At 40.4% G+C, this 27,401-nt stretch overlaps 1 protein-coding gene across 3 annotated transcripts in view; it reads left to right on the top strand.

The window, feature by feature from the left end:
- The first annotated feature begins 1,193 nt into the window (after positions 1-1,193).
- The window catches only part of PIWIL2 (piwi like RNA-mediated gene silencing 2), a 77,152-nt gene continuing 50,944 nt past the window's right edge, over positions 1,194-27,401 (top strand). The window contains exons 1-14 of one of the 3 annotated variants that reach the window (XM_058720348.1): positions 1,194-2,124; positions 4,140-4,376; positions 5,871-5,958; positions 6,111-6,249; positions 6,739-6,945; positions 7,557-7,667; positions 11,497-11,617; positions 12,105-12,229; positions 13,055-13,135; positions 13,441-13,554; positions 23,486-23,674; positions 24,512-24,596; positions 25,472-25,561; positions 27,007-27,147. In XM_058720348.1, the coding sequence (XP_058576331.1) occupies positions 1,951-2,124; positions 4,140-4,376; positions 5,871-5,958; positions 6,111-6,249; positions 6,739-6,945; positions 7,557-7,667; positions 11,497-11,617; positions 12,105-12,229; positions 13,055-13,135; positions 13,441-13,554; positions 23,486-23,674; positions 24,512-24,596; positions 25,472-25,561; positions 27,007-27,147 (1,902 nt within the window). In that variant the 5' untranslated portion in view covers positions 1,194-1,950. Of the gene's footprint in view, positions 2,188-4,139; positions 4,377-5,870; positions 5,959-6,110; positions 6,250-6,738; positions 6,946-7,556; positions 7,668-11,496; positions 11,618-12,104; positions 12,230-13,054; positions 13,136-13,440; positions 13,555-23,485; positions 23,675-24,511; positions 24,597-25,471; positions 25,562-27,006; positions 27,148-27,401 lie in introns of all 3 variants that reach the window. The other 2 variants (XM_058720347.1, XM_058720349.1) reach the window with 2 other exon arrangements.

Raw genomic sequence — 27,401 nt, 5'->3', positions numbered from 1 at the left:
CTTGTGAGTTCATATTTACTGACACTTTTTTAATGGGACATTTGAGGCCAGGATGAAGCTGTATTTCTCCTGGGAGGATCTGTATTTACTTATACCTGAAACCCAGAGGTACTACAGACATAGGTCTACTTCCAAGTAAATCCTCCCTGTAGTTTCTAGGCCCAACAGGCAATGTAATTTTCTGCCCTTGACAATGCTGTGGCTGTGGTGACTATATTTTGTGAACAAAAATGCTCTGGAAATGTGGTCAGAATGGAAGTAGTTATGAGGACAAAAGGCCAGAGTATTTGAAGTCATGATTGCCTGGGAAAATCAGATTGCAGGTAGTTATAGGGTCATCTTCATCCTGAGCTTTAGAGCCTGGCAGGGCTAAGTAGATGGAATTTGGTTTTATGAAAATATCATTGATAATTTAATTTTAAATACTTAAGACAGTATGATGTATGCGTGCTATTTTTAATTGATATCCTACGTATGGTTAATTAACAAGTGAAGTACCCTGATGGGGAGTATAAACTCCAGGAAAGGTTGATTAGCTTTTGAAAGATTCTAAGCAGATGTCCACACTTTAGAGAGCTTCAACCATCTTTATGTCCACTCAACACTGAGACTATATGGATTTTTCTTTGGTGAAATAAGTAGTATTCATAATGTATGGATTGGCTAGAAACACTGTACAGAGGCCACCTACTCTTGCATGACAAGGAACCCTAAATATGCCCTTTGTAATACATATTACCATTACCCTTAGTAATGGTGCTCTTGGTTTAGGTTCCCAAACTGACAGCTTCAGAACATTACCTGAGAATTGTTGTTGTGAAGATCTGCTGAATCCTTCCCCTAAAATATTGTTTCCTGGGTATGGAATAAATCTTCCATGCGAAGTTTGATGAAAGTACCCAGAAGGACAGGTAGTTGGGACTTTACCAAGGTTACAAAACAGTTTTTATTACTGTTTTTGAGTGCACTTGCTACTAAATGTTTGCATGGGCAACAAAATTCTGCCTACTATATATGTTATTAGAACATAACATTTTAACATTGCAAGGCAGGAAGGTAGTAGGGTAGAAGAACTTACAACGTTACAACGTTAAACAAATAATATCTACAAACAGTAAAGGGGTATCTTGCAGATAGATCCCTGCTTTGTACATCCTCCTGCTCCAATAATTTTCAAACTCTATTCTGATTTGAGAAAAAGAGGAGATTCCTTGAATGTGTGGATTAAAACAAGGTATGAAATATCTGAGGTTTGGAAAAGCCTTCTCTAGTGCTATTTCATGCAGAGTATTTGCATGTCTCAGCAGCATCAGCCAAGGTTTCTTGAAGCTTAAACCCATCCACCTTGGAAAAGCTGGGTTTAGGTAAGGGTAGTTATTTGCCAAAGTATTTGGAGTGGGGGAGAAATCTTTATTTTTTTGGGTGAAAATATTCTGTAATTGCAAAATTAACCACCAATACTTTTATATACTTTGGAGAAAGCTTTTCTTGGCTAACAGATTCAAACATCCATAAATAATAATAGTAAGCAACATTTATTGCAGGCAATCTTGTGGTAAGTAATTTATATACATCATCTCATTAATGATGTATTTCCATACAACCCTGTGAATGGATGTTTTTATTTCTATCTTATATATAAAGAAAGCGAGGCACAGAGATCACATAATCAGGTGACCTTGAGTTTGAATGTAAACTCAAGTTTACCCTTTATTCACCACCTATATTCCTATATCCTCTAACTGAGAAGGATGGGACAAGTCACTTACATTATGGACAAATTTTTTTAACAGGAGTTGCCCACAGAACGGAGTCTAGAGCTTAGAAAAAACACATTTAATTAGGTTTACCCCTAACTTCCGGACCCCCATTTCTAGCGCTTCTTTGGGGATGAACCTTCTGTAGAACGAAGCTGCTAGAAAGGGAGAGGTTCTTTTCTGAGACGAGCCAATGAGAAGACTGCATCATGTGAGTGGCACGTCGTTTGGCCAATGGGTTCAGCCCTTGAGGCCTCGCGAGAAGATCAGAAATTGGTCTGGAGCATGTGGGCCTTTCGGCGTGTCGGGGGCGTTGAGCACCGGGTTCTCCTGGAGGCCAGCAGAGCGGGGCGACGGCTGGAGATTGGTGAGCGGACGGGACGCAGGTTTGGAAGGCCAGGGAGGCGCAGCTGCTCCCGATGCAGGCCAGGTGGGCTTTCGCTCAAGCTCCAGGTGGCGAGTGGGGGCGGGGAGGGTTCCTTTCGGCCGACTGCGGACTCTCCGCCCTCCACCCCCCAACCCCAGGCGGGAGGGGCTGTGGGTCCCCGGTGGGGCCTGGGCCGGGGCCAGGGCGGGGGCGGGAAGTCGTTATTTGAGGCTGGGTGTATAGGAGGAACGCAGGACTGGAAAAGGTGGGAAGCTTGTGGCCAGAGGAGAGCGTGAAAGTTACTTAGACGGAAACGGAGAGTGGGAACCCCGACAGAGCTATTGGTTTTGGGAATAGGACTTTGTTCTGGGGTGGGAGAGTAGGATTCGCCTTCACAGGCCTCCCTTCTGGTTAGGCCCCAAGTCATAGTTCCCCAGCCCAGAGCTCCCACCTGGAGAGGTCGGGAAGGTAGGCCTGACCTGGGGCCCGTCCCTATCGCGCCTTCTAACCAACCGGCTCTCTGCTCACTAATCAAAGGAGAAAAGTCCATACTGAGGGAGGGCATACTGTAGGAGGAGCCTGAATCCCTAGAAGTGATGATGGAGATGAGGGAAGGGCTGAGAAAGAGGAGGATTCCAGAAATCCTGTAATTGGTAGGTATTATAGCGCCTCTCAGTGTGTGCTGGTTAGACAACTGATTCTTTGGGTGCTGTTGGGAAGATGTGAGCAAGGAGGCCAGGGCAACTGAAAAGGAGTTTAAACAATTAAAGGGGAGTACTATTGTAGCCTTTAAGGAAGGGAGGCATATCCTGCCATTTTAGTTTTACATTTATAGTTTAAAAATTAAAAGTTTGTTTTTTTGTTTTGTGGTTTTTGTTTGTTTGTTTCTTCCCAGATCCTGAACTATAACCATCTGTAGTATTGACTTAGGAATTCTGTCAGTCTTTTCTGTATGCGGATGGCCTGATTTTTTGTAGCTAATACTTAAGGCAAGTTTGCAAAAGTTAAGAGGTTTCCTTGTCAGTTAAGGGATCAGCGGTGAGTCAGGGCAATGAAGGAAGCTCTTTAAAGAAGGAGTCCTGACTTCTATAGGTTACAAAGTGATTTTGAAGAGGCCTGATGGTCCTGAGATTTGAGGAGCCAGGAAGAGTCTTATCCCTGGTTACCTGGGTGAGAAAAGAGTGTTAAATGTCACCCGTGAGACTCAACAGATATTGCAAGCTCAAAGCAGAAGAGTCCGCATCCTAGAGACTTCAGTTCTGGTAGAGTTTGAAAGAAGAGTTTTATAGAGAAGAATTGGATAAAGATTCAGAGAAGCAACTATGGAGATCAAGGGGGAGATGGAATAGTTTATGTGAAAGTAGACTGGGAAAAAAATTACGAGTCTAGTAGAGAAAAGAGAGGCCAAAAACAAAGCAAAACCCGTAAATATTTACTGACAGAATAATTTTGTGGTATGATTATGTTAACTGTGAATTTGCTCATAAACCAAAATCCTGTCCATACATAAAAAGTGCTTCCTTGTGCAATAGGTAGTTAACTCGCAGGACTGGGTTCTCTGAGAGGCTGTTTGGGTAGAAAATACAAGTACCTTTGAGGAGAGCTTGGCTTTTAAGGGCTTGCTGATGGAGAATATTCAAAATATTCTGGGCTAAATAGAACTTTTGAAGTGAACATGATATAGGAAGGAGGCTGGTTGTATTACTGGTCTGACCTAAAGAAACTATATTTCGGGGGCATCTAGGTGGCTCCGTCAGTTGAGAGTTTGACTCTTGATTTCAGCTCTGGTCATGATCCCAGCATCGTGGGATTGAGCTGCGTTGGGCTCCTCACTGAGCGTGGAGCCTGCTTAAAATTCTCCCTCTTTCCTCCCCCACCCCTGGCTTTTGTGTGCATGCACTCTCTCTCTAAAACAAAAAAAACCCAACTATGTTTTTAATGCTTTGTGAATTTGTCTTGAAGGGAAAGGAAAACAATTGGGAATCTTTAATCTTTATAAAATGAAATATTGGCAGGTAATTTATCAGAATAGGATCGACACCAGTGTCCTCTGCAGCCGTTCAATGGATCCTGTCCAACCACCCTTCAGGGGCTCTTCTGTGAACCCATCTCAGTGTGTACGGATGCCTGGCTCTTGGCCACAAGCTCCTAAACCTTTGGACTCAGCGCTGGGCAGGGCAGGATCTACAGGCAGAGGCCATGTATTTGGGAAGCCAGGGGAACCAAGCCCACGGAGTGGGCCAGCACAAAGGGTAAGACCGTGTCTGGATGCAGAGGTAGCAGCATACAGCTTATCATCAGAAGAAATAAGAGATTTCAGAGTGCTTAGAAAACTGAAGCCCTGTATGAAAAAAAAATGGTTGGGGTTTTTTGGTTGATTGGTTGGGTTGGGTTGGTTTTTCTTTAACAAGTAATTGCATGCCGGGCATCTGTTTCAAATCCTAAAGTTGCAAGAGTTTAGAAAAAGTGCCTCATAAAGAATGCTAAATAGAGTTGGGTAAATGCTTTAGTTCCCTAGCATCTCTACATATAAATGCATACACACAAATGACAAGTTTAAAGATGATAGCTTGTTGTTCTTTTCTAAGTGTTTAGATTTTCATGCTGGGTTGGGCTCTGTGATATGAGCAGACACTCCTGCTTCTGAGGTAATAATTGTTAAGAAAGTTTTTCCAGAAGGCTCCTTGCCCAAATCTTAAATAAAAAGATCTTCAGCCATTGCTTTTAATGTGTGTACTCTTGCATGTATATGCATTCTTAATCTTTTAATTATACAGTAATTTTAAGAGTGGTATTTGTATTTTAAAAATCTCAAAGAATAAGGAGTTAGCACATATAGGAAGAAGCTAATAAACAGTTATGACAATTTTAAGAGTTGACAGTGTCAAATGTAATATTCTGTAGGAAGAAAAATTGATGACGTTATGTTGTATTTTTACTCAGATGACTTGCTTGAGTCTATAAGTGGCAGCTCTAACAGGTGTAACAGCAGTAAACTTTCAAAACTGCCGCAAGAAAACAGCAAGTTTTGTTAGAGGTTGTTAAAAAAAAACCCACAAACTTCAGATACTTTTAAGTGATCCAGTTTTTCTGAAAATATATTAACTAGTATATGTGTTTTCTCTTACCTTGGGTGTATAGGAAATAAACTAGAAGAATTGCACTCTGTTACTCTATACATCAAATCATGGGCTATAGCTGTATATATACTTGACAGTCTAATATGACATAGTTATAAATGTCATATATAGTCACATGTAGTTATAAGTGTTTATTAAAAGTGTTTATTGGGGTGCCTGGGTGGCTCAGTCCCTTAAGCATCTGACTCTGGATTTTTGGCTCAAGTCATGATCTCAAAGTCATTGGATCAACCCTGAATTGGCCTCCATACTGAGCATGGAGTCTGCTTGGGATTCTCTCTCCCACTCCCATCCCTCCCCTCCCCCCACCATGCGTGTTCACTCTCCTGCAAAATAAATAAATAACTGTTTTATTTTTTAAAGGGTTTATTAAATATACCTATAATTTTTTTATAAAGCATTTTTTCCTTTATGGTTGTAACATGTATAGAATTCAAAGATGATTTTTATTACATCTTCTTAAACACTTCACTATGTGCATTACAGAATGTGCATCACTTCCAGTCATTGAAATAACACTGTTATTTCATTTTAGAAATGAAATACATTCTGCATCTTAGAATAACTTTTGAAATATATCTTAGAATAACTCTACTCTTTTCATAGGAATGTGTGGATTTGGTCTCCATGTTCCGAGGACTGGGCCTTGAAACAGTGTCTCGGACCCCTCTGAAACGGGAAATGCCTCCATTAGGTATGTGAAAAACTAATTTGAAAAAAAATGTGGTGGTATGTTTGTATGGTTGCTTTGTTCTTAAATTCATACAGTTTATCTTCAGGAAAATAATTGTACTTTAAAACATCGTCAGCTCACAGTTATAGTTGGGTTTTGGCCCTTCCATTCAGGTAGAGGCATTTTAGGTCGAGGCTTGTCTACCAGTATGGTACGCAAGGACAAAGAAGAACCCCATCCCACTTTTCCGGATCCTTCAGTGCTGGCAGCTGGGGATAACAAGATGGCAGAGGCCTGTGTTGGTTGGAATAGGTAGGTAAAGTTGCCTTCTCAGGTAAGTGTCAAATTCAGATGAAATAGCTCTGTAAATCCAGAGAGAAACTCTGAAAAGGGTTGTATTATCTTATAAACAATGCATGGTTTTATATTAAAGAATGGATATTTTGCAAGAATAATTAGGAGCCACTGATGTAATCAGTCATTAGAAAAGGGTAAAAAGTAGTTCTCCACTGAGCAGTTTACAACTCCATTTGCTCTGTTAAGTTAACCTGATTGTGTGGTTCTTTAACCTGGCTGATTCTAACTTCCACCTTAGTTGTGCCATGAAAGTTGGCCCTGAGAGTCAGTATTAATAGAAATTAGCGAAATGAGTCATGTAGGTGTATTGGATCTGGAGAGAATCCCAAGGTTGGGTCCCTGTTGCTGACTCCTCCAGGAAAAGAATGTAGACTTGGAGGAATCATTTAGATGGGTTTTAGACGGTCCAGAAAATCCTGATTTGTTCTCTTTTCAATGTTTCAGAATGCTTGGAAGAGGGAATTCGGATATGTCTTTATTCCCTTTGGGAAGAGCAGCTGGTGGTATAGGCAGAGGAGTATACAAGGCTCCTGCTACTCTCAGCTTGACTTCTCGGGATCCTGCCCAGCTGTCGTCATCACCACCTCTGCCCCCATCCTCACCACACTCTCTGGGTCACCCTCTACTTGGGACTGTAGAACACAAGGGAAAGTAAGTCCGGAGCACTGCCTTCTCTGCTTGGCATTGATGTGGGGAGAGGCCTTCTCATAATATTGTAAACACTGTTTTCTGTTGTATCTAAGCTCCTTTGTGGGTGGTAGCTACTGGAGGGTTGTTTGTTGTGTTTCTTGTTTTTTTTTTTTTTGCCAGTGGGGGGAATGACAAGAGGTGGGACAATTCCTAACGAAGTAAAATGGGTTGATGGTATAGATAGCATGTACCAGAGAGTGATTCAAGTGATTTTTCATTCTCTTCTCAATTCAGACACAGCAGTTCTTTGTCACATTGAAGATAAGGAAGTCATCTAGGAAAGATATTGCAGCAGTTTATCTTAGTGGAACTAATTTTTGTGTTCTTAGTTATCTGGCCTAGATTATTCCATTTATATTACTGGAGCAAAGAAGGTGAACCTGCCTCTCTAATTAGAGATTGCTAAGAATTTAGCTTCTAGCCTTCAAAGCTTGCTTTTGTGTGTCTTGTGGAAGCTAAGTGTAAAATATTACTTCCCTCAATGTTTTTTTATTTCTTTTTATTTATTTTCTTGTGGTATGGGTTTGCACTTTTGTTTTGGGTATATATGCATGCTTTTGTTTATTTTTCAGAGAGCTTTTTGTGAAGCAAGGATCAAAAGGTACACCTCAATCTTTGGGATTGAATCTTATCAAAATACAGTGTCATAATGAAGCAGTCTATCAATATCATGTGACTTTCAGGTATTCACAGCTTTTTTTCTCTGTATTCACTTCTTAGCATTAATGAAATAGTTTTCCTGGAAAAACTGAGTATTTTTCTGCGTATTTCATAATGAACTTCTGCCTACAATAATGCACAAACTCTGGTCTTTGCATTAAATTTAAGGTTAACATTATTTATATTCAGCTATGTTACCACTTCAGATTTTATTATTTTTGTTTTACCATTTTATGCGCCTGTAAGGTGGATTTTCTGTGAAGTTAATGAAGCTTAAGTGCAGGGCCTTTTACTTGCATAGACCCCTTCCATAATCTTTTAACTTATTTTGTATCTATTATTTTGTATTCCTTGTCTTAAGGAGAGACCCCTCTCCCCCAGTGGCGTGAGACCCACATCTCACAAAACGCAGATCCTCCTTGCAATAAGTCTCCTACCATGATGGCTCTCCAGTGACAGTCTACGACAAAATCTGAGAGTGAGGGGTGCCTGGGTGGCTCAGTCACTTGAGTGTCCGACTTTGGCTCAGGTTATAATCTCACTGTTCGTGGGTTTAAGTCCCATATGGGGCTTGCTGCTGTCAGCGCAGAGCCCGCTTCAGATCCTCTGTCCCCTTTCTCTCTGCCCCTCCCCCACTTACACTCTCTCTCTCAAAAATGAATAGACATTTAAATCTAAAAGTGAGAAAATCAGAGAGAATAACTTTAATATTATGTCCGTAACTTCAGGGTTTCTCATTCTTAAAAATTAAGAATTCATTTTAGTTTGTGTTCTCTTTTAAAATCTCAGGAAACTTATTAGCTGGAGGTTATTGCTGGAATTGTGAAAATGAGTGTTTTGGAGTATCTTTGGGGAGAAAATAGGAAAACGGAAGACTGAATTTTTGAAGCACAGCTGCTAATTGGTACAAGAGGAATACGTGGAGTGTAAGAGAGAAGAAAGGAACAGTTAGGAGGAAATACCCTGAAGATAGATTATAAAGACCAAAGGACGGGCTCCTTTGAAATTTTTTTTTTTTTTTAACGTTTATTTTTGAGACTGAGAGCATGAATGGGGGAGGGTCAGAGAGAGGGAGGCACAGAATCCGAAGCAGGCTCCAGGCTCTGAGCTATCAGCACAGAACCCGACGCGGGGCTCGAACTCACGGACCGCGAGATCATGACCCGAGCTGAAGTCAGCCGCTTAACCGACTGAGCCACCCAGGTGCCCCAAGGAAGGGCTCCTTTGAATGAGGAGTAGGTGGTTGACTTTGGCCACAGGAAAAAAAGTTAACTGAATTTACTTTCAAGAGCACCCTTGTTGATTTCCTAGTAGCTTTGTTAGAGTTATGGAGAAAAAACTAGACTAAAAGAACCAAGGAGGGGCACCTGGGTGGCTCAGTTGGTTAAGCATCCGACTTCAGCTCAGGTCATGATCTCACAGTTTGTGAGTTCAAGCCCCCAGTCGGGCTCTTTGCTTTTAGCACAGAGCCTGCTTCAAATCTTCTGTCCTTCTCTCTCTGCCCTTCCCCAACTTGTTCTCTTTCTCTCTCTAAACAAACTAAATAAAACTTAAAAAAAAAACAAAAAAAACAAGGAGAGCATAGGCCATGGGAAACAGCCACTAAATTGGCCATTTATTTAAAAAGTATGTAAGAGGAATGAGAAATGGAATGATAATTAAAGAGAGTACCAGGATGATTGCTTTAAAGCTGAGCATGTTACAGATGAAGAGAAGGAACTAAAAAAAGAGGGTAAAATTGAACCCCTGAGAAGGGAGGGTAGTCCCTGCTCTGGAATGTAAGGGAAAGGAATGAGCATTAACAAGAGGAAAGAACCCTTTCTGTGGAAATGGATTGACAAATGTTCATGATGCAGAAAGGAGTATGAGTCCTCACAGGTCTCTGCATTGACTGACAGTGAAAAAGACATGGATTTTATAAATTTTAAGATTGTAGATCTGGACCTTTGAAGCTGCAATATGAAGAGGATGCCAGGCCATGAAGAGGATACTCAGAAGATGTATTATAGTGGAGTGGTCATCCTGTGGCTTCCTTGTATTACGTGAAGGGAGTCCAGAAAGACAATTTTAAGTGCTGTGTTCAGGACATAGTGCCTTTCATGTATATGAATTTTTTTTAGAGAAGCTTTTTGAAATGTGATGTTAGCATGTGCGTGTTTAGTTTTGGGGACAGCTATGTTCGATTACCACTTGACGTTTTTATTTTTATTTAAAAAACTTAACGTTTCTTTTTTTTTCTTGAAATTTTTTCTTAATGTTTATTTTCTTTTTGAGAGAGACAGAGACAGAATACGAGTGGGTTAGGGGCAGAGAGAGAGGGAGACACAGAATCCGAAGCAGGCTCCAGGCTCCAGGCTCTTAGCTGTCAGCACAGCACAGAGCCCGACGCAGGGCTCGAACTCATGAGCTGTGAGATCATGACCTAAGCTGAAGTCGGTCGCTCAACCTACTGAGCCACCCAGGCGCCCCTTAACATTTATTTCTTTTTGAGAGACAGAGAAAGAGCACAAGCAGCAGAAGGGCAGAGAGGGAGGGAGACACAGAATCTGAAGCAGGCTCCAGGCACCAAGCTGTCAACACAGAGCCCAGTGCAGGTCTTGAACTCACGAATTGTGAGATCATGACCTGAGCCGAAGTTGGACGTTTAACTGACTGAGCCATCCAGGAGCCCCCAATTTTTTAGTCTTTCATCATGTACTTGAACATACTTCACCCTTTTAAGCCTTAGATTTGTTTAAATTTTGCAGTTAGAGAAGAGATGGTGTGTTACTGAGATGAAATGGGACAGTCATTGTACCAAAGTAGCTACTGGAGCTTTTCAAAGCTGTAAGATTTGTGACAATGAATCAATAAAGTGTAGAAATTGCCACAAGTGAAAAAAAAGAGTAAAATCTTTTTATTATTTATTTATTTTTGTTAATTTTGGAGTGCAAGTGGGGGAGAGGGGCAGAAAGAGAGAGAGAATCCCAGGCAGGTTTCACGCTCAGTGCGGAGCCAGACTTGGGGCTGGATCCCATGACCCCAGGTTCATGACCTGAGCGGAAATCAGGAGTCACGTGCTCAACTGACTGAGCCACCCAGGCACCCCATAAAATCATGTTTTTAAAAAGTTCTTTTTAAAGTGTGTATCTCTGTAGGTTCTAGAGCAGGGATTGGCAAACTATGACTGGCCTGCAGGGCAAATCTGGCCCACCATCTGTTTTTTTTTTTTTTTTTTTTTAATTTTTTTTAACGTTTATTTATTTTTGAGACAGAGAGAGACAGCATGAACAGGGGAGGGGCAGAGAGAGAGGGAGACACAGAATCTGAAACAGGCTCCAGGCTCTGAGCTGTCAGCACAGAGCCCGATGCGGGGCTCGAACTCACGGACTGTGAGATGATGACCTGAGCCGAAGTCAGACGCTTAACCGACCAAGCCACCCAGGCGCCGCCCCACCATCTATTTTATAATAAAGTTTTACTGGAACATAATCAGGCTCATTGGTGTACATACCATTTGTGGTGTTTGGGTACGTGTTGGTCAAGTTGAGCAGCTATACCAGAGACCATGTGGCCGGTAAAACCTAAAATATTTGCTATCAGGTCCTTTAATGAAAAAGTTTTCTGTCTTGTCTAAAATCTGGAAGAACATATGCTGACATGCTAAGGCAGTTGTCTTTGGGTAGTGGGTTGTTTTTTCTGTGGGCAGGTATTCTTGGGTTGAAGTTCCTTTTGTAGTCAGGTAAACTGTATTTGAATTTTTCATACGACCACTAGATGGAGCAGTAGTTACAAGTGACTGGTTCTTAACAAACCTATTTAGTAAAGGCTGCCATTTGAGCAAATTGAAGTAAAATCCTTTTTGTTTTCTAGCCCCAATGTGGAGTGCAAAAGCATGAGGTTTGGCATGCTGAAGGACCATCAAGCTGTCACCGGCAACGTTACTGCTTTTGATGGATCCATTCTCTATCTGCCTATTAAACTTCAGAAACAAGTGAGACCAAATAGGAAATGTATTTTGGAATGAAACCTAAGAGAGTTCTGGTGTTTTGAGTGGTAGGAAGTCATAGACATCCTGACGTTTGAGTTGTTCTTTCCTATTCTTAGAGGGAAGACAGACTTCTCCATAACAACGAAATGTCAAACTAAGCCACTTTTTCATCTGAGTTCTCCAAGAAGTCCCTTCTTAAATAAGAGGAGTGGTTTGAAGCCTGTGAACTCAGTGATAGGAAATGGTTTAAGATTTCAGATGGAAAGGGATCTATTGCTAGTCAGTTCTCCATTACATTTCTCTTACCAAATCCTTTCTTAAATCTTTGTTGTCATGCTATGATTTTGTTCAGTGTGGACAGCAAGGTGAGGGGAAAGTGGAAAATATAGTTAAGATATTTTAGTGTTTTCTAGAACACATTTGATTAGATTAGGGCTTGGTATTTTTGTCATTTTTTTTTTTTTTTTACTTGCATATATTTATTTGTTAGGTCCTTGAGTTAAAAAGTCAAAGGAAAACTGATGATGCAGAGATCAGCATTAAGATTCAATTGACAAAGATCCTGGAGCCCTGTTCTGACTTGTGCATTCCCTTCTACAATGTTGTTTTCCGTCGGTGAGAAAACAGCTTATTTTCTTTAATCACAGTCTTGTGTTTGTAACAGTGCTCTTCAAGAAGCTTGGATGGTATTATATACCACAGTTCCTATAGGGATGAGTTTGGAAACATTTAATAAATAAATGGATGGTACTGAGGCTAACTTACTCAAAAATTATGTCAAGTGATTAGCCATTTTTGGGTATAATGAAGGTCAGTAGCAGGATGGGTTCCTTGGAATCATTCAGGAACTTTAAAAGTAGATGTTTATATTGCGTAATTTAATGGTGTTACTGACAGGGCTATTCAAAGTGGTAGTGCACAAAAATTTTTGCTGGAAGAATTTTTTCTAGGTCCCTTGAATTTTTGGATACAGTTCATGTTTTTAACTTTTTATAAGATCCAAATTTTCATAAAACTTATTCCTGCACCACCTCTTTTTAAATGAAACACAGAACCTGATTTCTAACTAATAAGCTGAACTACCAGGACAAACATAACTTCCTATGCCAGAGTGATCTTTACAAACAGAAATTGACTCTCTTGCATTCTTTTTAGTTAATTGTGAAAAATAATGTAAATGGAACTTGGGAAATCAACTCAGTTTTTGGTTACCTAGTAACTAAGACAAGCTGTTGTCAGTTGTATGTACTCCAGGATAAATGCTTTGATAATTTTTCTTTTTCGTTTGGCAAGGGTGTTCTCAGCATAAAAGCTATATTGTGCAAAGGACACCAACGTTTTTGGCATTTCAGGCTTCAAAAGGAAAATATAACTAAGAGTAATAGAGCTTAATTTTTTTTCATTCTTCTCTGGAAGACCCATTTTTCCTCTTTATTTCAGGGTAATGAAACTTCTAGATATGAAGCTTGTAGGGAGAAACTTTTATGACCCTACAAGTGCTATGGTTCTACAGCAGCACAGGTCAGTGGTGTTTTTCTTTCTCTTCCTTACTTTTGAATGTTCTGGAAAGAAATTTTTCATTGTGATTACCATATTTAGTACAGAAATCTCTATTTTATGATTGTGAATACAATTTATCAGTTAAATCTGTTCCACAATTTAGTTTTTTTAGTAAGTTCACAATGATGTTGATTTAATTTGATTCGTGGTGCTTTTTCCATTGTTATTAGGGAGGCGGATGGTATTTACTCACTTGTTTCAAGTGGGGCAGGGAAGTATCTGTGGCCCTTTTAGAACCCTAAGATAAAACTCATCTGTCCCTTCAGGTTGCAGATCTGGCCAGGCTATGCAGCTAGTATCCGAAGAACAGATGGAGGTCTTTTTCTGCTAGCTGATGTCTCCCATAAGGTCATTCGGAATGATTCAGTGCTGGATGTCATGTGAGTGAATGTTGGGATCAACTTTTAACAAGCTAATAATTTTCTGAAAAGTTTAATAATAGCTGGTAACAAATACAGATTGGCCATTGTTCTCTTTGGGTTTTAAATTGTAGAACTGATTAAGGGTACTGAATATATGTGCTCTATTGATAAGTCTTACTGAGGTAGGTATTACTTGCTGTACTTTGAGGAGGAATTGTATTTAATGCTCTGGTTAAGAAGGCTTGGTTTAAAACATTCACACCCTGAGGTACCTGGGTGGCTCAGTCGGTTAAGCGTTAAGCATGTGACTTTGGCTCAGGTCGTGATCTCATGGCTCACGAGTTCAAGCTCTGCTTCCAGCTCTGTGCTGAAAGCTCAGAGCCTGGAGCCTGCTTTGTATTCTGTATCGCTCACTGTCTCTGCCCATTCCCCACTCGTGTGTGCATGCGCGCTCTCTTTCTCTCCCTCTCTCAAAAATAAACGTTAAGAAAAAGTTAAAAAAAAAAAAACACTGACACCCTGGATTTTGTTTAAATGTGCTGCTGTAGTGAATCATTTACTATAGTAAATATAGATGCGTACAATTTGTAATGGCTTCACGAAATCTCATCTTATAGATTAAATCTGCGTTCATCGCGGAGTCTTTAAGGCTATGTACTTAGAAGTGGAGTCACTTAATGAAAGGGCTGAACATTATAGAAACTTGATAAATATTTCTATAATAAAAATACTTAAATGTACGTTGACAAATTACCCTCTAGAAGACGTTAGTTCATTTTTTTCACCATCTGTGTACAACTACTGGGTGTTATCAGGCTTATAAATCTTTGCTTATCTGATAAATTGATTGATTCATTCAATATGCATTTGAGCTCCAATTACATACCAGAGCCTTGAGATATATCAGTTAACATAACAAAGATCCCTCTTCTCATGGAGTTTACATTGTAGTCAGGTAAGTGAATTGTATAGCGTACTGGAAGTGTTGAGAGCTTTGGAAGGAAGAAAAAGAACACAGGGTAGGAGAGATGGGAGTACCAGGGGTGGGATGGGGTAGGTTGGAGAGCTGTAATTTTAAATAGAGTGGTCAAGTTTCTTTGTGCCAATACTTGCAGGAGATGAGGGATTTAGCCAGGTGAATATATGGTCAAAAGGACTTGTTGTCAGAGAGACAGCTAGGATAAAGGCCTTTAAAAGACAGAAATATGCCTGGCTCATTCAGAGAGTGGCAGGAAACCCAGGGTGGCTAGAGCAGAGCAAGTAAAAAAGTGATGGGAGGAAGGAGAAGATGGAGGAAATGACAGTATAGGGCTTTAAAGACTACTGTAAGGATTTTATCTTTTACTTTGAGTGAAGTGCAGGACTTGTGGCTGGAGTGACATGATATGGCTTGAGTTGTAAAACGATCCCTCCCATTGCTGCGTGGAGGAGAGACTTTTAAAAGGGTAGGGATAGAAGTGGGGTGGCCAATCAGGAGTCTCAGTGGCGACATGAAGATGGCAGCAGTGGAGGTGGTGAGAAGTGGTTGGCTCCTGGTTTCGTGTGTGTGTTAAAACTTAAGTTTATTTATTTTTGAGAGCAAGAGTGTGAGTGGGGGAGAGGGAGGGAGGGGGGAGAGAGAGAGAGAGAGAGGGAGGGAGAGAATTACAAACAGACTCCACACTGCCAGTGGAGAGCCCCATGCAGGGCTTGAACCCATGAACTGGGAGATCATGACTGGAGCCAAAGTTGGAAGCTTAACTAACTGAGCCACCCAGGTGCACCCTGAATATATTTTGAAAGTAGTGCTCAGTCAGTTTCTTTTCTACTCTTTCACCATTAAGTATGTTATCTGTGAGGTTGTTTTTTTTCCTTCAGTGTTCATTTATTCTGAGAGACGGAGGGAGAGTGAGCAGGGGAGGGGCAGAGAGAGGGAGGGAGACACAGAATCCAAAGCAGGCTCCAGGCTCCGAGCTGATGCGGGGCTCGAACCCGTAAACTGTGAGATCATGACCTGAGCCGAAGTTGGACTCTTAACCGACTGAGCCACCCAGGCACCCCTCTGTGAGCTTTTTTAGAAGCCCTTTTTCAGATTGAGGAAGTTCCATTTTATTCCTAGTTTATGAAGTGTTTTTATCATGAAAGGCTCTTGGGTTTTGTCAATTGCTTTTTCTATTGAGATGATCATTTTTTTTTAATTTTTTTTTTAATGTTTATTTATTTTTGATACAGAGAGAGAGAGAGAGACGGAGCATGCGCAGGGGAGGGGACAGAGAGAGAGGGAGACACAGAATCAGAAGCAGGCTCCAGGCTCTGCGCTGTCAGCACAGAGCCCAATGCGGGGCTCGAACTCACCGCAAGATCATGACCTGAGCCAAAGTCAGACGCTCAACCGACTGAGCCACCCAGGCACCCCGAGATGATTGTTTTTTAAAAAACATCCTGTTTTTAGGGCGCCTGGGTGGCTCAGTCGGTTAAATGTCCAACTCTAGATTTCGGCTTAGGTCATGACCTCACAGTTCGTGGGTTCAAGTCCCACGTCAGGCTCTGTGTTGACAGTGCAGAACCTGCTTGGACTTCTCTCTCTCACTCTTTCTCTCTCTCCCTCTCCTTCCTTTCCCCTTTCTCTGCCTCTCCCCTGCTTGCTCTCTTGCTCAGAATAAATAAATTTTATTTAAAAAATCCTTTTTTAATTGATCTTTGGATATTAAATCAACCTTGCATTCATGGGATACATCTTACTTGCTCATGGTATATGATTTTTTTCTATATGTTGCTAGATTTAGTTTGCTTGTATTTCGTTGAGGATTTTTGTCTGTATTCCTAAACAATATCTGTATCTTTCTTGTGAGGCCTTTGTCTGATTTTGATATCTCGGTAATACCGGCCTTATAGGAAGAGTTGGGAAGTAGTCCCTTCCTCTTCTGTTTTTTGAAAGAGTTTGTGAAGGATTAGAATTCATTTTCTTTTGAATGCTTGGTAGAAAGTCAACAGAGAAGCCATCTGGGCTTTGGTTTTTCTTTGTGTGCAGTTTTTAAATTACTAATTCAATTTCTGTACATGTTAGATATTTATCAGATTTTCTGTTTATTTTTGGCTCAGTTTTGGTAATTTGTGTCTTTCTAGGAGTTTGTTCATTTTATTTAGGTGATCTAATTTGTTAGCATGTTGCTGTTCAAAGTGTTCCCTTACAATTCTTTTTATTTCTATGAGCCAGTTGTGATGTCCGCTCTTGAATTCCAGGTTTTAGAAATCCAAGTCTCCTTTTTTCACAGGTAGTCTACCTAAAAGTTTGTCAATGTTGTTGACCTTTTCAGAAAACCAGTATTTGGTTTTGTTGATTTTCTTTATTTTCTGTTCTCTATTTCATTAACTCCCACTCTTATTTCCTTCCTTTTGCATACTTAAGGTGTAGTTTGCTCTTCTCTTTCCAGTGTCTTGAGGTGGAAGGTTAGTTTATTTGGGATATTTTTTCTTTTTAATATAGGCTTTTACAGCTATAAATTTCCCTCTAAGTAATGCTTTAGCTGTATCCTGTACATTTTGGTATGTTGTGTCTTCGTTTATATCTAGTTCAAAATATTTTCTAATTTCCTTTATGATTTCTTGTTTGATCCATTGATTATTTAGGGGAGTGTGTTGTTTAATTTCCATATATATGTGAGTTTTCTGAATTTCTTCTGTTTTTGATTTCTAATTTCATTCTGTTGTGGTCAGACAACAGAATTGTATTTCTATCCTTTTATATTTATTGAAGTTGTTCTATGATCTAGCATATGGTATATATTGGAGAATGTTCTGTGTGCGCTTTTGACATTGTAATTTTAACTCAAAATTTTTTTTACATTTATCAAGGAAAGTGCCAGAATCAGAACAACTATGGTATACCTTTATATTGGAAGGAGAAATTCTTCCAGGCAGAGTTTGAGACCTTTGACATAGGCAAACTTAATGACAAACAAGAAAGAGAAGCACTAAAGTTGTCTAAGGATGTGTGTTTGTGAACCATATTTCAGGTTCCAAGCACAGATAGAAAGGGCCATGAGATCAGTGATCCAACTATCATTGACCCTGGAATTTGAACTAAATAAACACAGTGAGCTTCTTTCACAAATTGCCAAGACAAGAAGTGCCTTCCTAACTAACGTTTGACCACTTGCTTTTTTACAAATTGGTTGCTGGATTAATGGACCTTCAAGTATGATGTCTCTGAAGTGTCTCTGAACCAGGCTTTATCTGGTTTATGCCTCCATGCATTCTTTATAGAACACCCTCATACATTTAACAGAGACAAGGAAATCTAGGGCAAAACAAAAACATATGAAAGAAGACTTTATGCATCTAGACAAATAACAGCAAAAGCAAAGTAAGCAAATGGAGAATAATCGAGTTAATGGCAAAAATAATTTTCAAAACAAAGACTTGGGTCCAAACAATGACTTTTTTTTTCTTTTTTAATTTGCATCCAAGTTAGTTAGCATATAGTGCAATAATGATTTCAGGAGTAGAATCCAGTGATTCATCTCCTACGTAAAATACTCATTGCTCATCCCAGCAAGTGTCCTCCTTAATACTCCTTGTCCATTTAGCCCATCCCCCCCACCCAGAACCACCCCCCCCAACAACCCTTAGTTTGTTCTCTGTATTTAAGAGTCTCTTATGTTTTGTCCCCTTCTGTGTTTTTTTTTTAAATATTTATTTTTGAGAGACAGAATGCGAGCGGGGGAGGGGCAGAGAGAGAAGGAGAGACAGAATCCAAAGCAGGCTCCAGGTTCTGAGCTGTGTGTCAGCACAGAGCCTGACGCGGGGCTCCAACACACAGACTGGAAGATCATTACCTGACCTGAAGTCTGACGCTTAACCAACTGAGCCACCCAGGCACCCGCCTTCCTATTTTTATATTATTTTTGCTTCCTTTCCTTTATGTTCATTATTTTAAATTCCACATGAGTTAAGTCATATGATATTTGTCTTTCTCTGACTAATTTCGCTTAGCATAATACACTCCAGTTCCCTCCACATTATTGGCAAATGGCAAGACTTCATTCTTTTTGATTGCTGAATAGTACTCCATTGTATGTATGTGCGCGTGTGTGTGTGTGTATCACAATCTTCTTTATCCATTCATTAGTTGATAGACATTTGGGCTTTTTCCATACTTTGATTATTGTCAATAGCGCTGCTATAAACAGTGCACGTACCCCTTCAAAACAGCACACTTGTATCCTTTGGAGAAATACCTAGTAGTGCAATTGCTGGTCATAGGGTAGTTTTATTTTTAATCTTTTGAGGAACCTCCATACTGTTTTCCAGAGTGGCTGTAACAGTTTGCATTCCCACTAGAGTGCAAAAGGGTTCCTCTTTCCCCGCATCTTTGCCAACATCTGTTGTCGCCCGAGTTGTTAATTTTAGCCATTCTGACTGGTGTGAGGTGGTATCTCATTGTGGTTTTGATTTGCATTTCCCTGATGATGAGTGATGTTGAGCATTTTTTCATGTGTCAATTGGCCATCTGGATGTCTTCTTTGGAAAAGTGTCTTTCATGTCTTTTGCCCATTTCTTCACTGGATTACTTGTTTTTTGGGTGTTGAGTTTGATAAATTCTTTTTAGAGGATACTAACCTTTTATCATGTATGTCATTTGCAAATATCTTCTCTCATTCCATCAGTTGCCTTTTAGTTTTGCTGATTGTTTCCTTTGCAGTGCGAAAGCTTTTTATTTTGATGCAGTCCCAGTAGTTCACTTTTGCTTTTGTTTCCCTTGCCTCCAGAGACATGTTGAGTAAGGAGTTGCTGTGGCCTAGGTCAAAGAGGTTTTGTCTGCTTTCTTCTCTAGGATTTTGATGGCTTCCTGTCTTATAGTTAGGTCTTTCCTACATTTTGAGTTTTGTGTGTGTGTGTGTGTGGTGCAAGAAAGTGGTCGAGGTTCATTCTTTTGCATGTCGCTGTCCAGTTTTCCCAGCACAATTTGCTGAAGAGGCTGTCTTTATTCCACTGGATATTCTTTCTTGCTTTGTCAAGGATTAGTTGGCCGTATATTTGTGGGTCCATTTCTGGGTTCTTTATTCTTTTCCATTGGTCTACGTGTCTGTTTTTGTACCAATACCATACTATCTTGATGATTATAACTTTGTAATATAGGTTAAAGTCCGGAATTGTGATGCCTCCAGGCTTGGTTTTCTTTTTCAGGATTATTTTGGCTATTCATGGGCTTTTCTGATTCCATACAAATTTTAGGATTGTTTGTTCTAGTTCTGTGAAGAATGCTGGCATTATTTTGATAGGGATTGCCAAACAATGACTTCTAACCTTGAAAGGTCATTAGGCAACCAAAGCCTAATGAAACTAGTCAGAGCTCAGCTTGTTGTTGGGATTGACTCACTGCAGCAGATCTGGTGGACAAATAGAGTTAAGCACAAAAGGCCCAGTGAGTGCATCTGTTGGTCTGAAACTCCTGGAGTGTTGCTGAGGAAGAGCTTCCATAGTTACCTTTGTGAAACCTTCAGAATTGCCAAAGAATGATGAGACTTCTGTTTTATCTGAAATAAAGAAAAGGCTGAGTTCCTGCTTATTGCAGTAAAAGACTGCTGACCTTACATAGAGTATTGGAGAGGTATGGAGTTCAGGACGGCAGTCTTGCAGAGGGGCAAGCAGTAGAAAGTGGTTGCTCAGGCAGTCTATTGTTGATTGATTAGTACTCTGTGGGATGCTTATTGGATTAAGGCGTTCCTCAATGTATAGAAACAAGGGGTTGACATTGGTTAGATAGCTTGCAAGAGGTGACTTGATACAGATGTATTAAAACTGGATCTTATGGGGGTGCCTGGATAGCTCAGTCGGTGGAGCATCTGTCTGACTTAAGCTCAGGTCGTGATCTCACGGTTCATGTTCGTGCTGATAGTGCAGAGCCTGCTTGGGATTCTCTCTCTCTGCCCCTCCCCTATTTACCCCCCCCCCCCAAAATAAATAAACATTTAAAAAAGTGTTTTTAGGGGCACCTGGGTGACTCAATACGTTAAGCATCCGACTTCTGCTCAGGTCATGATCTCAGGGTTCTTGAGTTCAAGCCCCACGTCAGGCTCTGCTTTGACAGTGCGGAGCCTGCTTGGGATTTTCTTTTTCTCCCTCTCTCTCTCCCCCTCTGCCACTCTCTCTCTCTCTATCTATCCCAAAATAAATAAAACTTAAAAAAAATTTTTTTAAACTGGATTTTATGGCTACTGGTTACTGTGGCTACAAAATTATCTTTTCCAAAGTTTGTGATGATTTCTTTTTAATTTCCAGGAGGATATGAATGTTTATGTTATCATCTACTTTTATTACTTAATTTCTTACACATTAACATTAACTTAATAAGAATTTATTTTGTAAATGATTAGCAAGTGTTCTTATCCATTTTTTAATGATATATTTCCCCTCACTAACTTGAAATGCCACTAGTGATCACTGGACACTCAATCCTAATGTATATTCCAGTCTCATTTGGATCTTATTCTATTCTGTTTTTTCTTTTTTCAGATTTAGTAGGGCACAGTGGACACAATCAACCTTATACATTTAAAGTATACAATTTGATGAGTTTTACTATACTTATATACCTATGAAACATCGCAGTGAAGATCATGAACATATCCATTTCCCACTCAAAATTTACTCATGTCTGTTTCAGACCTCTCTCTACCCACCATGGGCAGCAAGCACTGATCTGGTTTCTGCCACTAGAGATAAGTTTGCATTTTCTAGAATTTTCTAGAAATTGTAAGTAGAATTATATGGCATAGACTCATTTTTTGTTTTTTTTGTTATTTGGTCTGCTTTCTTTTCAGCATGATTTTTTATTTTTTATTTTAATCTCAGTAGAGAAGTCAGAGTAAAATAGTACAGTTAAAAATCATTGATTTTTATCTACTTTTCAATGTTGAATATTGGAGTAACAAGATATAGGTCTATATTCTTTATCTCCTGCCTTCCTCAGTCCATTTTTAGCTTTTTCTTGATTGGGCCTCCCTCTTCCACATCTTCCACGTACCTTTTCTAATGCAAAGACAATGATTAGGGGAATGGGCTTTGGTGAGAGAATACTAAAAACTGTCATGGAAGATTTTGAAAATAAATTACAGCTTAAAAAGTGTTTGAATATAGATTCTATACTAGTGGTTACTTTTGATTTCCACAGCTACATATGTATAGCGAACTGTGTTTGTAGCCATCTCTCCTCTGTATTTAACCTAGCATACAGAATAAGGCCACACACACACACACACACACACACACACACACACACACTGCATCCGGCATGTATCAAGCACTAATGGCAATGATGGAGATGATATTTGCAAGCACTTAACACAGTTCTATTATCTGTGCTAGGCACTATTCTCAACGCTTCATTTATATAAAGTCATTGTGTTCTCTCAACAACACTATGAGTTAGGTTCTTTCACTGACCCACTTTCACATGAGGAAACCAAGGCACAAAGAGCAGTAACTCGCTCAAAAGTTTCATAGGCTAGTAAGTGTAAGACACAAGATTTGAACCCAGGCATTTTGGCCCTGGGTCTGTCATCAATGTTGAACTGCTTCAGGTGTCTGATTTTCATCACTTACTATAGTCTTTCTTAGGGAGAGTTCTGCAGGACACTAATTATCCAGAGTGGTAATGAACTGAATGTTCATTCTGTGAGGTAAAAAGGAAAAAGGTGGGAGGAATCTGGTTAAATACATTGGAGGTAAATCAAGCTAAGTACGTTTCTTTAGTAGCCTGATATGCTAATCTATGCAGTGAATCTCTAAGCAGGGCTTATAATATGCAGAATGGACTCAACTTTTTTGATTGTACAACCTTTTCCACACTTCTCACAACTTCTCAAGGGATCCGTGTTTCTGAAGAATATACCCTGGGTGACACTGACCCACAGAACAAAGTCCAAGCTCCGATCCTTGACTTACAAGGACATTCACATCTGGTCCCTGCCTATCTTCAGCCTGTGCTTACCATCTTCTGTCCCTGTTCCACCTCCTTGTCCTCACCATCCCCAGATCCCTGCTTGTCCCCTGCATACTGCTGCCTCTGCCTGGAGTGTCACTCGTTCCTCTGCCCCCTGGCATTTCTGCTTGGCAGATTGCTTCTTCAAGTATCAGCTGCCTCTGTAAACTTTCCTGGACTCCCTGGGCATATTCACACATGCTTCCTGCGAGTTACCTGTGTTGGCTTGTTCACGGCATTGTTTAGAGGTTACCTTGAGGGTACATTTGCCTATGGTGAGTCTGCTCATCTGCATCTTCAGCATCTTCACCAGTGCTGTATAATGATAGGTATTTGTAATCCTTTCCATTAGCTCAAAAGGGCAAACATAGTTGAAAGAATGTTTTGTTGTTCCACTGTAGACTATCCTAATAATGATGATACAAAATAATTATTTTGTTTGATTTGTTTGAATAAATACCCTTTTTGAAGGCAAACTATGAATTTTACTAATTTGTAGTTGCTGTTTTTGACTTTTACCTTTTCACTATTTTTTATTGATTTTGATTTTTTTGGTAATGTTAAAAAGAAAAGAGATGAGAGTCCTATCTCTTTTTTTTTAAAATTTTTTTTCAACGTTTTTTATTTATTTTTGGGACAGAGAGAGACAGAGCATGAACGGGGGAGGGGCAGAGAGAGAGAGGGAGACACAGAATCGGAAACAGGCTCCAGGCTCTGAGCCATCAGCTCAGAGCCCGACGCGGGGCTCGAACTCACGGACCGCGAGATCGTGACCTGGCTGAAGTCGGACGCTCAACCGACTGCGCCACCCAGGCGCCCCAAGAGAGAGAGTCCTATCTCTTTAAAGAGACAACTGGAGCCTTCCGGCTCCAGTTGCTATATAGCTGTGATCATATCCCTGAGGTACTTACTTGCATCCCCTATCCTTTTCATTGTGCTCTGCATGTACAAATATGATGACCAGTCTTTTGTCTCTTTCCAAAGGCATGCCATGTATCAGCAGAACAAAGAAAACTTCCAGGATGAGTGCACTAAGCTTCTGGTTGGCAATATTGTTATAACCCGATACAACAATCGTACCTATCGCATTGATGATGTGGATTGGAATAAGACACCAAAAGATAGCTTCACAATGTCTGATGGGAAGGAGATCACATTCTTGGAATACTACAGGTGGAAAGAAGAGACTGACTGGGCTTGTGCCTTTGGGAGGGTGTGGAATGTAATCTACCATTCTATTGCAGGATATTGAGTTCCATAGTAGCAAACAGCAGGACACTTTTAAAATAATTGGATTGGTAATACACCTAAGGTTGAATGAGTTTGTTTGTGGGATTTGATTTGAATATGCTACCCTTACAATTTCATTTCTTTTAGTGCATTTGGAAGTTACTTTATAAATTAATGCCAGGGCTTTGAATTATATTTCTTTTGCTGGTTTAGAAGTCTGGTTGGAGAGATGAAATTCGAGTCATTAATCATTTGACTATCATTTTGCCTTTCCAGTTGCCCAAGCCTTCAACCTGATACAGTTTTAAGCAAATTTTTCCCTGGGCTATTAGACAATTTCTCCTCCATTTAATTGCAGTGTTAACTTGAGCCTGCCTTTTCCAGCTATAAATACGCTATGATGAGTTTCTAGTGGATTCTTGACAAGGGTATTATGCAAATTGTGTGCCTCAGTGCTAGTTAGGAGAGTCAGACTGTGTTGCTGTTAAGAGTAGTGATGGGGCGCCTGGGTGGCGCAGTCGGTTGAGCGTCCGACTTCAGCCAGGTCACGATCTCGCGGTCCGTGAGTTCGGGCCCCGCGTCGGGCTCTGGGCTGATGGCTCAGAGCCTGGAGCCTGTTTCCGATTCTGTGTCTCCCTCTCTCTCTGCCCCTCCCCCGTTCATGCTCTGTCTCTCTCTGTCCCAAAAATAAAAAAAAAAAAAAAAAAAAAAAAAAAAACGTTGAAAAAAAGAGTAGTGATGCTGTTTCTGAAATGTTTTCCTGCCTCTGCCCTGCTCTAGCAAAAACTATGGGATCACAATTAAGGAAGAGGACCAGCCACTGCTGATCCACAGGCCCAGTGAGAGACAGAATAACCAAGGGATGGTGAGTGGGGAGTGTCAGATTTGTACTTCCAGCTTAAGTTCTTCATCTTCATCCATGGTGCTGGGGACCCTGGAGCAGAGTTACAATGTGGTTGGGGAATGCTGTGCACGGCTAGGACTTGCTTTTGAAGTCCCCGTAGTGAGGAGCTAAGTATCCATATGAGCAAGTTAGGTTAAGGAAGAAAGAATTTGCTGCTAAAGATTAGAGCACTGCATCCATTAGGGAAGTTGTAGACATTTAACAAACAGGGCTAGGGGCCAGGGGAAAGTGCCTTGATACTGATTCCTCGGTCTTAGGTGAGAAAGCTGAAGATCAATGGGTTAGATGAGATGGAGGTATCACCTTAGCTTGTATGGAGGCCCAAGAGGGACAGATTGTTTTCTTCTAGTTCTTCCTTTCTTTTTTACCATATCAGTATTTTCCCCTTTACCAGGGTGCCTGGGTGGCTCAGTTGGTTAGGGTTCTGACTTTGGCTCAAGTCATGATCTCATGGTTCATGGGTTCAAGCTTGGGTTCAAGCATGGGGCTCTGTGCTGACAGCTTGGAGCCTGGAACCTGCTTCGGATTCTATGTCTCCCTCTCTCTCTGCCCCTCCCTTGGTTGTACTCTGTCTCTCTCTGTATCAAAAATAAACAAACATTAAAAAATATTTTTTTTCCCCTTTACCTAATACAACAGGCTCAAAGTATTGTGACTGAAGGGAAAAGGGTAAAATACTTGCAGTGTTTCATTGCCCTCTTCTTTGGGGTTTTATGTTCCCTAGTGTGCCAGTTATGTCCCTGCAGGCCCAGCCATGAGCATGGCATGTCTGTCAGGTCACAGGAACAAGACAATCTTCTACTTCCTTATTTTTGCTTTCCATTCTCTCTTCAAAGCTGCTGAAAGGCGAAATCCTGCTGCTGCCCGAGCTTTCATTCATGACTGGAATCCCTGAGAAGATGAAGAAGGACTTCAGAGCCATGAAGGTGAGAACTGCCCATGTTGAATGGAAGTCCTTTTTGATAGCAGCTTGAGCTAGACCTGGGCAGGTTTGTGGCATCACCTGGGTAGGTCTGTTCTTCCAGCCTCCAGTTCTCCTTTCTATAAAACATGATCCAATGTCCCTTCCCACACGCTTTGAAAAAGCTGATCAGATTTCCCTTTTGAAGAGTGTTAGAACAATGGAATGATTGGATTATAAGGTAAAAGGAAACAAGTATCTCTGTTTTAACCCTAACCAATCAAATAGATGACTGTAAGCTAGTCATATGATCATAAGGTTTTTTGAGAGCACTGAGTTTTTCTAGCATTGCTACAAGCCTTCGGTCTATTTGAAGGAGTGGAGGAGATAATGTAGCAAAAGGCAATCCACAAGTCAGAGGCTGACGTGAAAGGATAAAAGTTTATCTTTGGGTCTTGGAGTGTCCAGGAGGTGTCAGGCTCAGCCCCCGTAGGAAATAGCTGAGAAGCAGAGACGTGCGCAGCAGCATGAATCCAGAGTCAGAGTGCTTTGCCTCCACTCTGTCTGCAGCGCTTGGGACTTTCCACACTTGAACTACTGTGCTGCCTCACTTTTTCAGCCCTTGTCTGTGTTACCCTTGGATCCATTCCTGTCTCCAATGCCACAGACTATTTTCAGTAACATCGTCAAGAGCCTGAAGTGAAGCTTAACATTCTTGTAAGAGATTTCTTTCATGTTTACTTTTGTTCCTTCTCTGTTTCTTACATAGGTCAAGGCTCCTTCCTTACAAGGCTCAGTCACCTAATGATTTTATGATCACAGAGCTATCTGTGTAGCCACGTTGACTGGTGCTAATGACTGCCTCGCAGGGAACAACTGTACTGTTCTTTGGTCTCAGAAAAATAAAGAATTCACTTATGTGATAGTCTTCATATACACCTTCTAGATAGATATTTATTCAACAATAACATTTAGAAAGCACCTATTGTTGAAACATTGGACAAAAAGTGTCTTATGGTGACGTTAAATATAGTGCTCTGTAGTATGACATGAAGATTAAGACTGGATGTGATTTTCCATTCTGTTATGTTTGACTCTGTGCTGGGTACAGAACGCTTTCCCCCATATTTTTCCGAAATATTAAATAGGTATAATCAAGCCCCCTTTGCTCCTGTTTCATAGACTTTCTTAGGAATTTTAAATTCAGAACCTGGCTTTGAGAAAGAGATAAGGTCATATGGGAGAAAGAAACAATAACATTTCAAATTCTTTTATGGTTAAAGTTTTAACTGTAGACCTCATTCACATTTCTGACAGATGTTTATTAAAATCCTTGGAGGTATTTGAAAATTCTACAGATTTCAATGGGAAAGAGGTTTTCTTTTGGAAATGTTTTAGACACATTGGGGTTTAACTTCATGTTGGAGAAAGTAATACTTATAACATTATCTCTGTCTTAATTCTATTTAGGATTTAACCCAGCAGATCAACCTGAGCCCCAAACAGCACCATAATGCTTTGGAATGCTTGCTGCAGAGAATTTCGAAGAATGAGACAGCTAGCAATGAATTGGCACGCTGGGGACTCTGTCTCCAGAAGGATGTACATAAGGTGAACTGGAAGATGTAGTGGAGTAGGAACCAGCATTGACCAGCAATTTTAAGAGCTTAATGAATGAAACTGGCTGATAGCTCCCTACCTTATCTTTATTTTGGAGTTTTGCTTTATTATTATACTTTTTTTGGGTCCTAGTCATAATATTTGAATTTCCTTATCTTAATTTGCTACTAGCTCTTACAGAATTTTTCTTCTATATTTCCCAGGGCTCCGAGGTGTTAATTTTTAGTCAGGCAGATGGCACAAGG

The sequence above is a fragment of the Neofelis nebulosa genome, chromosome 3 (genome assembly GCF_028018385.1).
Source record: "Neofelis nebulosa isolate mNeoNeb1 chromosome 3, mNeoNeb1.pri, whole genome shotgun sequence".
Taxonomy (NCBI): domain Eukaryota; kingdom Metazoa; phylum Chordata; class Mammalia; order Carnivora; family Felidae; genus Neofelis; species Neofelis nebulosa.
Note: the sequence above shows the minus strand (reverse complement) of the source record. Positions and strands in the feature narration are given on the sequence as shown.